The sequence below is a fragment of the Rhea americana genome, unplaced genomic scaffold, assembly GCF_003343005.1.
Source record: "Rhea americana isolate MKP2758 unplaced genomic scaffold, rheAme1 scaffold_19, whole genome shotgun sequence".
NCBI classification, from domain to species: Eukaryota; Metazoa; Chordata; class Aves; order Rheiformes; family Rheidae; genus Rhea; species Rhea americana.
This window is the reverse complement of record NW_028186038.1, coordinates 7,023,802-7,036,933: the sequence shown is the minus strand read 5'-3', so window position 1 is coordinate 7,036,933 and position 13,132 is coordinate 7,023,802. Positions and strand designations below refer to the sequence as shown.

General features: G+C 39.8%; 1 protein-coding gene across 3 annotated transcripts in view; it reads right to left on the bottom strand.

The window, feature by feature from the left end:
• POC1A (POC1 centriolar protein A) overlaps positions 1-13,132 on the bottom strand; it is a 58,692-nt gene that overhangs the window by 13,287 nt on the left and 32,273 nt on the right. For 2 of the 3 annotated variants that reach the window (XM_085302501.1, XM_085302500.1), the window contains one exon: positions 807-947. In XM_085302501.1, coding sequence (XP_085158627.1) covers positions 807-947 — 141 coding nt within the window. The remainder of the gene's footprint in view (positions 1-806; positions 948-13,132) is intronic. The other variant, XM_085302498.1, reaches the window with a different exon arrangement.

Sequence of the window (13,132 nt, the reverse complement as noted above, 5' to 3'; positions counted from 1 at the left end):
CCACGTCCCTAAAAAGTAGTCAGTGATATCCAATTACAGGTAATGGTTGGATACGAACACTTCCCAATTGGGGCAATGAGCACCTATTTGGTTAAACAAAGAATGATGCTGTCCTCAAGTTCTTACTGAACAAACTTGTGTGTTAGATTAACACTAATGGATAGTACTGTTCAAGCAGCTAGAGGGTTATCCATCAGTTTGGTGAGTTTTCTTAATGTTTAGCATTATTTAATGGCTTTGAGGAAGAATTGTACAGCAATGCTTGAGCAAGGGCTTAGCTGTTTGCTAGCTGTGGGTGAGCAAGCCTGTCTGAGAGATGAGGCATGGAAAGGCCCAGACTTGCAGATGGGAGGAGAATACTGCAGGAACTGGACTGTGTAGCTGAAGGTGGGGTGGAGGAAAGCAGGAGAATCTCCAAGTTTACCTACACACTGCAGTCTAACTGAGTCGGGGAAAGAAAGACATTATCTACAGAAGCCCAAGCCTAACTACTGGCTAATCTAGCCACTCCTTCAGGCATTACTTTGGCTAAACATTAGCTAACAGTAGAGGATATCAGAGCTGGCTCTCTGCTGCACTGCAGCATAAAGGAACTGGGGGAATAGTAGAGCCTGAGCCGGAAGTTGATGAGAGGGAACTGATGGAGATAAGCTGCTTTAAGCAGCTGAAAGATTTGTCAGTAAGCTACTAAAAGCACAGATTTTGAACTAACCACAGTCTTATTCTAAGATGCTATCACAAAAATACTTCTGATTCTTCTAGCCATAGGAACCATTATCATTACAAAACTAAGCAAAACTCTGTACCTGAGTCAGAACATCCAGCTGTCCCACAATATGCTCTAGAGTATTTGCAATGGTCTCCTCCTCCTGCTGCTGCTGGTGGTTCCTACCAGGATCTTGAGCTTTAGTTTTCTTAAGATGAACACCACACTCCATTTCTGACTGCTAGGAAAATAAACAGACATAATTTGCTACCGCAATGCAAACAACTGGAGAAAGTTACAGCTTTATAGAAGAAAACTATAAAGTACAACTATTGCTGGGAAACAATCATTATTAAAAGAAAACAACACTATCAAAAGAAAAAGAGAGAAAAATAATTGTTTACTTTAAGTGCAATTGGAAGGGAAAAAGCTGCTGCAGTCTTGTCTGCCCTCAAAGGGCATTTAGTGTGTGTGTGTGTGTGTGTGTGTGTGTGTGTGTGTGTGTGTGTGCACGCGCATGCTGGGGGGTTGTTTGTTTTTCTTCAATGACACCTTCATCAGGAAAGGCAAATCATAGATGTCAAGCTTGCAACTCTCTGGCCAGGTTCAAATTATGTATGTGCAAAGGGCTTTGTTCATGTGCTACACAGGCACAGACGATGCAGGTAAATGGAAACTTTTTGGAGTCATATGGAAATACCACATCTGATTTATAAAAATTAAATTATACTAGTAAGGTTTTCTATTATTTCACACCAACAGTGGAAGAAGTTATTGCATAGTACAGAAGAAGGCTCTCTACATGTTTGTTAACTGTAAGAAGTCAAAGTTGCAGTAATGTAGAGTTCAACAAAAGCTAAATGTTTCAATATGCATTAAGTTAAAACAGATATAATTTTCAGTCATTTTAATTTTGTTTATATCTTGAAGTGGTTCCTCCTCCTCAATGAGGTTACAAGAACAAGTTTACTTTGAAGTTTCAATTTCAACTGTTTTAGTTATACAAGCTTGATTATTTCATTCAGAATAAATTAAGTTTTTAAAACAATCAGATCTTTACTAGAGAACTTATTCCTCTTTTCTTTTGAAATAGTATCTTTCTTCTAGAACAAATAGTATTTGCATTATCTATCCGCATTGCCACCAACAGAACACGGTCAGAGACGCTCATCTAAGAGAAAAGGTAGCCCACTGAATAAGCAATTGCAAAGTGTTAAGTTTCTTACCATACATTAAGAAACACCATTTGAATCTAAAGCCAGGATCACAGCACCAAAAATGTACCAGTGATCAAGCCATGGAGGAATGACAGTTCCACTGCAGGCGCCTATTGCTCGTGTAAATGACTGAGCTTTGCAAATCAATAGAAAAGGAAGAAGTTTTTGATAGACTGAAAACTCCTCCCTAAAAGTTCTTGTGTATGTGTTCATTAATGAGAAACAAAGAGCAGCTTCACATCTCTCTTCTTAAACCCAGTATTAATGAATGCATACCTGATTAGCACTACATTTACCTGTGCACTTCTGTATTTGATGCTAGACACATACACAGAGACAACAATGATGCCACTAAGCTGTTGCAAGATCTTAGCCCATCTCACGTAACTTTAAAAACAGAATTATTCAGTGCATTGAGAGTCAAAAATAATTTGTCACTGCTTTGCAGAAATCTGAATGCTGCTGAAGTTTTCAGATCCCCGCAATAATTGCGCTGTGCGATACCTAGCAAGCCTTTCAGCTGCAACCCAGATCCAGCACCACAACCACACAAAGCCCACCCAGATCTACACCCAGCCAGGTATCACATGGCAACGATTTCCTAAGGGGCAGGAAGGGAACGTAAAGGTTTACGAGCAGCTCAAGTGCTACCCACAACTACTGCACCACAAGGATCACCATGCTACACCACAGGCTGGGGATGCAGCTGGATCTCAGGTGGTACCAGCCACACCACCCTCTGCTAATTTGCTTTCTCCCAGTTCCAGTAATTTAGATTATCTGCAGGTCCTAGGTCAACACAGCCACGCTCTGAGCCACACTATATTCCTTGGCATGGGAGCCTCACTTAAGCAGCTTGTGAGCTGCAGGTGGCCCAAGCACCACAGGGTGCTCACTTAATCAACTTAATCAACCTCTTATTTGTTGTTTAAATTTTTAAAATAAAAAAGCAAAACAAAACACTACTCAACAGGTAACTAGCATAAAAAGTATATTTTCTTGTTATTTTCATATTTTGACAGAGTAACTTTAGGCCAGTCAAACATGGCACAGCAGAAATTTGAGTGAGCTAACACTATATTCAACTTGCACTTAAAAGCCACAAATAATTATGAGTTTTCCACTTCAAAAATCAGTAGAACAAGCTGACTCATAGAAGCAGAGAAATGACTGTACCAACATATTTTCTCTTCTATCTTTAAAACATATGTCAGACAGCTTTTCATAACAAGCAGTTGGGTTGAACCCAGAGTTAATATTCTCTTTGCTACATTACACAGTCCAGAAAGTTTAATAAGAGTCTGGTGTATTTGCAAGGGCAAAACTGCATAGATGTTCCCACAGCTGATGCTTTAGGGGCAGATGCTCCCTCACCATGTCAAGTTGAAGCTGGAGGCAGCAGCAGCTGTTTTACCATAGACACCATAGACACCAGAACCTGCTGAGCAACCAACAGGCTACATGCTGCCACCATAAAAAGTCAAGCAAGCCACCTCTACAAAGCCTGTGGGCTCCCAAAGGCACTCTGGCCAGTAACCCTCCCCAAAAGCAGAAGTGTACCTACATTTGAAAAAACAAAAGCATACCACTTTGCATTGCAGCCCACAAAGCCAGGCAGAGAAGTATGAAATCTGTTAGATGCATCTTCCTAATCATCCCACCCACTCTGATGGCACGAAGCCACAACACGGAACTTGGGACCCTTCCAAGTGGGTTTCTCCGTGAGGGGCCCTACGCACAAGCACTCCACACGAGGTGAGCTGGGATTTGCCTAACACAGGTATGTCCAATGCACGGTGCACCTCACAGAAAGAGCCTGCAAGCTCTCAGCTAGTCATAAATGAAAAAAAAAACCACAACCAAAAAAGCCCAAACCATTGCAAGACAACTGCAGTATGAACCGTGATATTCAGAACAGCAGAAGGACAAGAGTAAAGGATCAGCTGACAACTAGCTAGGCCAAGGTGGATGCGCATGCTGCTTCCTCTCTCACCAAGGCACAGTACTTTCCTTTCTATGGGTTAAGCCAAAGCATTTGCATCCAGACTCTTTTGGATCAGATTCCAGACAAATAATTAGACTCCACTCACTTTTTGGAAGAGGCTGAAGAGCCTAAGTCTGAATATTTGCACCAACACTGCCCAAAGCACACCCCTCTCAGGTATTAGAAGCCTCAGGAACAGAGGAGAACAACGACACCATGGCCCTCCTACCATGACTCCAAGGAAAAGGACAGGGTTTTGTTTTGTTTGTTTGTTTTTTTTTTTATCCTTTTGGGTTTTCCGTACCCAGGTGTCCACTCATTAAGGTCAATAAAAGCTTTGCCCATGTGAGGAAATGCAACCAGGGTTTCACACAGCAGATACCGGCACATTTTATAAGTAGTTCAAATCTAAGTGAATCTCCAGAAATCATTTTGGTATCTATTTGAGAGATGACAATGATAAATTTAAATACTTTTTATGAGCTAAAGAAAACAATCCTTCATTAAAAAACTTGACGGAGTCTGTACAGTGACTCAGAGTGACAGGTCATCCTCCATAAAACAACTATCCGTACTTTTGTCACGGTACAAATACAGCAGTGACACCGGTTGAAGTTGCACTATTAGACAAACTTACCTATTGACCTGTTGATGCATCCTCTGACTCTGACACTGCTAAGCATGAGTGTGGGTTTCTGGGGAAAGCCTTGCCCTGACATACTAAGGGAAGACAAAAACATTCAGAAACTTTCTCTTAATAGCCAAACTATAACCTGTGCCTATCACTGCCTAAAGGGACAGTAAACTTGACAGAAACCTTGCACCCAAATGAGGAAGAACTTAATTGCCCCCAGGCTGAAACTGTTTCCAATTTTGTAAAGGGGGACTAAAATAGCCCGATACTGTCCATCAAAAATGACCACCACCACTGACCAAGCTACAGCTACCTTTGTCTCAACAGCAGTATAAAGCATGTGGTGAGCCAGCCACTACTGATTTTAAAGTCAAGATGTTAAAAAAAAAAAAAATACAGGAAGAGCCCTGAAATATGCATTGGCTTCATGACTGTCTCAGTACTGACAAGTGTCACGATTGCACAAGGAGAGCCTGTGCTCCCTTCCGACTCAACCGCAAGGTAAAGCGCCAGATGAGCTCTGGGGAAGGGCACCAGGAACAACAACACTGCTGTAGAGGTTTAATCTATTTTAGTCAGAGTTCAAGTGCATGATTTATTCAGCACAACGGAACAAATGTATTTGCCATTAAATATCTTATTACAACATCTGCTTATTAAGCACTGGAAGTATAGCAAGAAGCAGCTGAACATTAAAGGAAGAATGGATAAGCAGTTTTAGAATACAATACAGCTCTTAGCGATAAAGGCAAAACAGAAGCGATTTATTTATAGCAACCACTTAAAGACAGCACAGTGCAACTACTTGGGGAAGAGGGAAATTCAGCCGCCATCCTTCCAGAAGCCTTCCTTCATTTCTGAAGCCTCTGATGAAAACAGTTTTAGCCTAACAGCATTCGAGCCAGCTATTGCCATGCTGATCTGGGGGGCAAATATTAACTACAAAATACATACACATCAGTAGTAAAATCCCAACGGACAGTGGAAAAAAAAAATGCCATTTAGCTTTCTAAATGTTGATATTTAGAACAGACACTGCCAGGATTACAACCTATCTGAAAATTTTACACCTACTAATAAAGAGTAGTATTCCTGTAATTAGATGAAATATTTCTCCTTTTCCATTCTCTTCCTACCTTTCCCCACCAGAAGAGAGGAACTGAGGTCAGGGTTCTTTTCAGCTTTACCTCTAGTCACTTGAATCAAGTCCTGAAGTGTAAATAGTTTCTCTCTCTTTTTTCTTTCTTCCCTATTAAAAGGATAGCATATGCCTCTAAGATTTTTTTTTAAATCAAGAAAAATGGCACTGCCTTTAAGCAATGCATAAATCCAATTCGTTATTCAGCAAGAGCAACTAAATTCAATAGCTTAGCTAAAACAAAAAAGCAGGAGAGAGGATTGGAGAGCGGAGGGGAAAAAAATGTAGCATACACTATCTATTCAAACCCCAATACTGCTAATCCAAACAAGGGGAAAATATCATTACATTTTCTTTTTCTTTTTTTTTCTTTTTTTCTTTCTTTTTTTTTTTTTTTTTTAGATGTTTCAAGTAGTCATTTTCACCACAGGTAAAATGATATTTTAACTGTATTCACAGAGAGCAACAGTGACATCCAGTGGAAGCATATCAGCTTCAAGGTAAACTCTGCAGGAAGGTCAGCTGGAGTACACCATGCCACATCAGAGGACCTATTAAGAACTGAGAGGCAACTTCACTTCTCCCTATGAAGTACAAAATATCACAGACTGAACATGGGTATTCAAGCCCAAACATTTCCCTAGATTGGGAAAACCTTCCTCTTCAAGGTAGCACTGGCACTGCAAATTCTGGACCAATCACACCTGCAAGACTGGCACTATTCCCCATCTACTCTCCAAACCAGCATACAGTAACAGCCAGGGTTAAGACACAGATTCAATTTGTTTTACGAAACAATTTAGACCCACAGCTCATCTCTGCTCACCTCTTATCCTAGCGCTCAGTTTGATAATGGAAGAAAAGAGGAGAAGGGAGGTAAAGAGAGCATTACCCCTCTTTAATTTTCATGTGTATTTCTACCTAACACTGAGGGGTGAGTTGGGTTAGATATGCAAGAGGCCAGAAACATTTCAGACAGAACCCTCTTCCCCACTGGTGCACTGAAGATACCAAATTAAAACACTTACACTTGGCACACCAACAGTAACGAGCATGCTGTTTCCCAGGCCAAAATATATTAATTCTGTAGTCACCCTCAAAAGAAATATGGTTATTAGGTATATCTCAAATCTCTTTAAATCCTCTTTAAATCCACTTCTGTGCCAATGCCTCAGTGGACCACTGGCAAAGGCAGGCAGACGTGTCTGTGTATTTTAAACAAAGACTCATCATACAATCTAGTTCTACTGACTATGGTACTGGAAAGAAATAGGGGTTGACAACTACTGGCCAGTTACAGTATTCAAACAGACATGAAACAAGCCTATTCATAAAACAAACGACTGCACTTGGACTGGGTTTTATACTTACTTACAAAAACACTAGAATCTCATCTCTAAAAGTGACGCTATTCCATATTTTTAGGCCCAGAGCAGGTTCTCACTCTGTTCTTCTTCCCTTCAAGTAAGCCTTCCTTCAGACAGCTGTTCATTTATCTACCTCTTCTAGTTCACTCTTCCTTCTCCAACTTACCTGTATCTGTGATAAATATCACATCAAGCTTACTTCAAGCTTGTTTTCTGGCCCTGTCTAAAGTCACTTTTGGGAAAAGCTCCCAAAGGAATCGCTGCTAAACACAGGAGCAAAGAAAGCATTTATCTTCAGCTAACTTGAGCTAACTACAGGCTCTTTTACATCAAAAGCAAGTTTTCACAGCAAAAAACAAAACACACACAGTGATACCATGAAGTATGAACAACAGCTTCTATGTCATTTTGCTCATCAGAATCATTCATCTCTTTGCAATGAAGCAATATATAGAAACAAACACACATATAAAGTAGTATCATATACATTTATACTCACAAAACAACAATATGCTTATTTTTTATTTCACTCATTTCAAGTTCAGATTTCAGCAGAAAAATTTAAAAAGTGTTAAACTTTTAAGGCTCGAGTCATCTTCATCCATCTCTCAAAGCTGACACAGAACAGCATCTTGGAAATAAATAAAAATCTTGCCTCTGTCTCCTCTCTGAATCATGACTCAACTATTAAAACAAGCCACACACAGCAGCAACATAAGTGGGTGAATCTACATTCGTTAGCCTGAAATAGTGCTAAACTAAAAAGGCAATTTTTATTCTGACCCATAATGCCTGGTATGACTTGCCTTATTTTGCTTGAGTATCTTACCACACTAGAAGCATCAACTGTTAACCCATGAACAAACCCACTCACTGAAAAAAAAAAAAAAAAATCCTCTTATTTCTGCAAAAATCTTGTCAAATGAGAACACCATAGAAGACAGATGTAACAATACAGCTGCTTGTATCTGCTAATCACCAAAGTTGTTGCAAGTCATTCAAAGAACCTTTGAAAGCCAAGCGGACACAGCCTGCATCCTGCCTTCGCCCTGTTAAAACAAGATGGAGAAACTATGATAACCGCTCAGCAGTGAGACCTAAGAAATGTTAAAATACAAAATCACCTGTCTGTATCTCTGATACAGTCCGCAGAGTTAGAGAAGGATGGCCAGGACACACAAGGCAGGAGTTTCAGAGGAAGTGCAGCGGCTTAGGGACAAACGCCACTAGCTTGTGAAAAAAAAAATCAGTTTTATCCAACAACGAAAAAAGGCAGCAACATACACTACTAATGGGCCAACAATTAATATCTTCCAGGAAGAAGCTCCTCTCTCATCTGCTCATGAGGTAGATACTGATTTCATGGAGCGAGCGAAGAAAATTAATTTGGCTCCGATGCAGTTTCCCAATCAAATTAGGATGCAGAAAGTCAGAGATCTGCAGTAAAACTCCACAAAGAGCACAACAAACTGATATTGTTATCCAGTTCTGCTCAGATAAATTCAGGCTTCCTTATATGAAGAAAGCTGGTACCATTGCCAGACTTTATTCTTCAGTGAATTCGAGATGGACTGCAGGGCTCATCTGGATCAAGTCTTTCTAGTGATGAAACTGAGAGGTTACCCCCTCAGCGGTGACCACCCACAAGTGACTCTGCAGCAACCCCACATAACACTGATACGTAGATTATCTGTACCACAATGGAGGCGATCAGACAAAATTTGGCAAGAAATACCAGAAAAGCCACTAAATACACAATATAATATCAAGCTTGTATCTCAGTTGTTATCAAGAACACAAGTACTTAAAGTGATTTAGTTATTAGGCAGTGAACTCTTTCTGGCCCACACTAACCATAGTTTCTACTAATTATACTAGTCTGCAATAGGAAGAACAACTATTTTTCCAGAGTTCATGAGAATGTCAATCTAGACATTAAGAGATCAAGCACGCAATCTCGACTTGCCTTGTGTTCTCACCAAGACCGCTCCTTAGTCAACCAAGTGTCCTGTACACCTTTTGGAATTAGAGTTTATCCTACCATAAATCTCTAGTTTCCAGTGAGATGCACAGAAAGCACCACAGGAATACACTTCCTACACAGAAAGAGCTACTAGCTGCTTGAGGTAAAGAAAAGAGAAGCCTGGAAACAGAAAAATCATCATTCTGGATCTCAAATAGTTTTCTGCTCAGATAGCAGAGCAAGGCAGAAAGCAGTGGAAACATGGATATCTTGAGCACTTTTCACAAGTATTCTCTAAGTCAATAATCTACATACCTATTTCCAAGACCTTCAAGACTTGCTATTTACAAAACTCCTGCAGTGGGAATGCATTCTCCTGAAAGATCCCAGGGAAATAAAGTGGGAATCAGTAGATCAGGAAAGGAGAAAAGGAGAAGAAAAAAAAAAAAAAAAAAAAAAAAGATTTTGCAGACTACATTTAACTGGAGGACTGAAGGTTGGATCCCCTGCTATTGAACACCGGATTCCTTCCTTCCAACTCTTAAAAGAGAATGTAGTAGAAGAATGGTGAGTAGGTGCAAACTACAGCACATTCACTGGCACAGAGCTGCTGCTCTTTGGTTTTTAATAGCATGAGGGGTGCTTAACTATGTGAAGCTGCCTTCCCAGGAGGGGATTTCACAGAAAGTGGGAAAAAAAAGTTTTTTTTTTTTTTAAAAAGAGCATTCATAAGCATTAGAGACAGCTACTGATTTGGAAGCCAAAAAGTCAAAAATGAGAAAGCACATTTGGCGTACGAGTACCTCCAGGAGAATTTATTTATGCAAAGAATGACTTCCTAACAGAAAGAACTGCTACAGTCAGCACAGAGAGCACTGGCTAAGCACAGAAGGCACGTAAGGTCAGAAAACACGGGACAGAGGGAATAAACACAACAGGTAGATTTGAATATGGAAGTTCAGTTGGATTTCAGTAGACTTAAGTGAACTTGACAGTCTTTTTGCATATTTTTCTTTAAGAATAATTGATTTATGAACTATACTGATTGTGAGAACATGTTTTTACAGTAATTTCTTTTCAAAGAAAAATATAGCTCCCAGAGATATAAACAATATTGCAGTTATATAAAAATGTGCTTACTGAGACAGCAAAGGGCACATCATCCTTTTCAAGAAATTCATTATAGTTGATAATTACGCAGACTCTGGTTTGCCCAGGAAGGATTTCCCAGACAAACTAAACAAGGAGAACCATGCTGAAATTACAATCTCCTCATAAAGTTTCATGGATTACACAAGGAATTAGTCTCCAACCCTATCCAACAAAATCATTTTGGAAAAAGCGGACATTGAAGAAATAAGGCATCATCCAATACCTTCTGAAGAAAACCTGAAGCCCAGTACTGTAGAAAGACGCTTGAATGCCCATCTAAACCAAGACACATTTGAGGAGTCATGGGCTATTTGCCTTTCATTTAAAAATCCCATCTGCTGAAGCAGTGCTCTTCCAAAGCTTCACTTTGTTCACATTGCAAATGACTGTGTCTGCTATGCCATTACCTCTCACATTTGGAAACCCTGCAATTGAGTACCATTTACCTTAAGAGCAAGGTATTTAACACATTTGTGTTCTTGAATTTTAGAAGAGCAGAAGGACTCCCTGGCAGAGGAATGACACAGGAGAACTCTGCACGTCTGCTCAGTGAGTTGTTTCCCAAACCATCATACTAAGGGATTACCTGCTCTTGTGGCTGTCTCATACCCAGTCACGTGAGTGGGTCTCTCCAATTTGCATCAGGAGCTGAAAGCTAAGCAATGTCATTCTGAACTAGGGTAACTAACACACTGGCTGTACTTTTTAAACTAGTCCTACAGCTTCCTTACAAAATCAAAAGTTTGCATATATGAGTTCTCCCAGAAAAAGAAAAAAGAAAAAAAAAGTATTGCATCCATGCACAGGGTCTGTTTAGGTTACATGGCTGCAGAATCCACAAAGTGGCAAGAGATACACGTTTCGTCATCATGTTCTGTGAGGTTATCTTCTGCCATACCTATTACCTCTCTCACCAGAATCTACTGAGTTTGAGATAATCAAACCACACACAGTAGTTGAAAACTGTTTCGTACACTGCCTTTTGGCCATTTGAAGCCACCTCCATTAAAGATAGTTTTGCTTTTGGGGTACTGTCCCCTGAATGGGTTTCAAACAAGTTTCTTAGGAAGCTAAATGCAACAGCAAAAAGAGCTTCAGAGACTTAGACTGAAAGTCTCCTCATCAGCCTCATCCTTTGCAATGCACTACTCTCACGGAGTTGCAACACGCCGAAGGCAGGCCTATATTGAAGCATGACTAAAGAGTCTCTACATCAATTATATTACTTATTTCCCATAATATTGTGTGAAAAATTATATCCATCAACTTTTTATTCACTATTTTCAGGGTAGATTTAGCTAAACATCCAACCACTTTCTAAACATCTAACTGCTGACGTGACCATCAACTGTTCACCATTTGTTCTTAAGACTTTACCATACATGGTCTTCGTGGAATTAGTCAAACAATAGCAGCAAGTCTATCACATAATGAACTACCTGTTCTTCTACACTCATGTCAGTTGTAGATACATGTAGAAATCTTTTCTTATATTTAAGGAAAAAGAATCTATCACGAGAACCCCAAAATAAAACATGTTTATCCACTCTCTGGAAAGATTACATTGCAGTATTAAAGATACTGCATCACAAGTAAATGTTCTTAGATCTGATATGCTACGAAAATAAGTTTTTTGATTTAATCCTACAGATCTTTATACATATCCTTATGTTCACACAGAATTACTGACCTCAAGAAACAGCATATGACTCCATATATATAAAGTCACATGCAAAATCCGTGCCTTACGTCTCGACTTTCCTTTAGTGGCCCTCACTTCCCAATTATTTCAGCGTAAAACGTGAATTTACTCAACTCCTTAGTATCTAGATCAAAGCAAACACCTAAATGCTAATAGAATCAAGACACAGGACTATAAGATTTCATCTCTTCTAATGAGCTCCACACAGCAAGTACGTAGGGGTGCTTGCCCCTGAACTTGGAGTTTCCAAAGCACTTATTCAATACTTAGTAACAGCAGTCATTAGTCGATTATTTATAATAGCTTTTATTTCTGAACCATCATAATTCTGATCTAACATTCAGAATCCCTGAATTCTGGCATCTACACTAAAATATATTTTAAATTTACTTCTGGCAGCTTTAGTATTCCCTATCACTTTCCTGTCTCTGTCTACTCTACCATAGTCATGACCAATTCCTGCTCATCAATGCTTTCTCTTTCACTTGCATCCTGCTTTGAAAGTAAAACTGGCATGTGCAGGGACTAATGGATCTCCCAAACCTCACATTTACAGAAAACACGAGAAGGTGGGCAAAGCAACTTTTAAGCTCATGCCTACTGCTACAACAAACCACAATTAACTTTAACCAAGTGCTTGAGAAAGTAGCATCTTCCAAAGGCTGCAATCTCCATCTACCTATTGAAATGAAAATTATTTTAGAGCAAGTTTGTTTTCAAGCAGCTCATCAACCTTGACAGTGTTTCATGCTCCTTTTATCCCACCAGCTACTAAGGATTCTTTTTTTTCTCATTGCCAAGCTAATTTTGATGTCTGCATTCCATTATTCTTTCTTAGCACATGCACGTTACCCTGCCTCTCTCCAAGAGAAACTGGGTACAAAACAGAGCGTATTTACGCAGCCACTGTTTCGATCAGCATTTATGCTTTCACAACACTTAAGAAGCAGGGGGGGGGGACCCCAGAACTAGACATCGCTGCATACACTCTCCTTGGAAAAAATAATCTCTTCGATTTCAGCAGAAGGTGGATATTGATTCAAGATGTGTCAAGAGTAATGTCCACTTATTTAATGCGTGCTGAAAAGGAGTACTGCCAGACATGACTTTCAGGTATAGCTACATGTAAAAGTACGTCTGCAAAATCTGTGTTATTTAAGAACGGAATCTTGGCACAGCAACACGGCAGTGGAGGAAGAGATGGAGCAGCTTCCTTTTTCATTGAAGGAAAGGGCGACTTCAGTATGAATCCAAAAACACAAGCTGCAG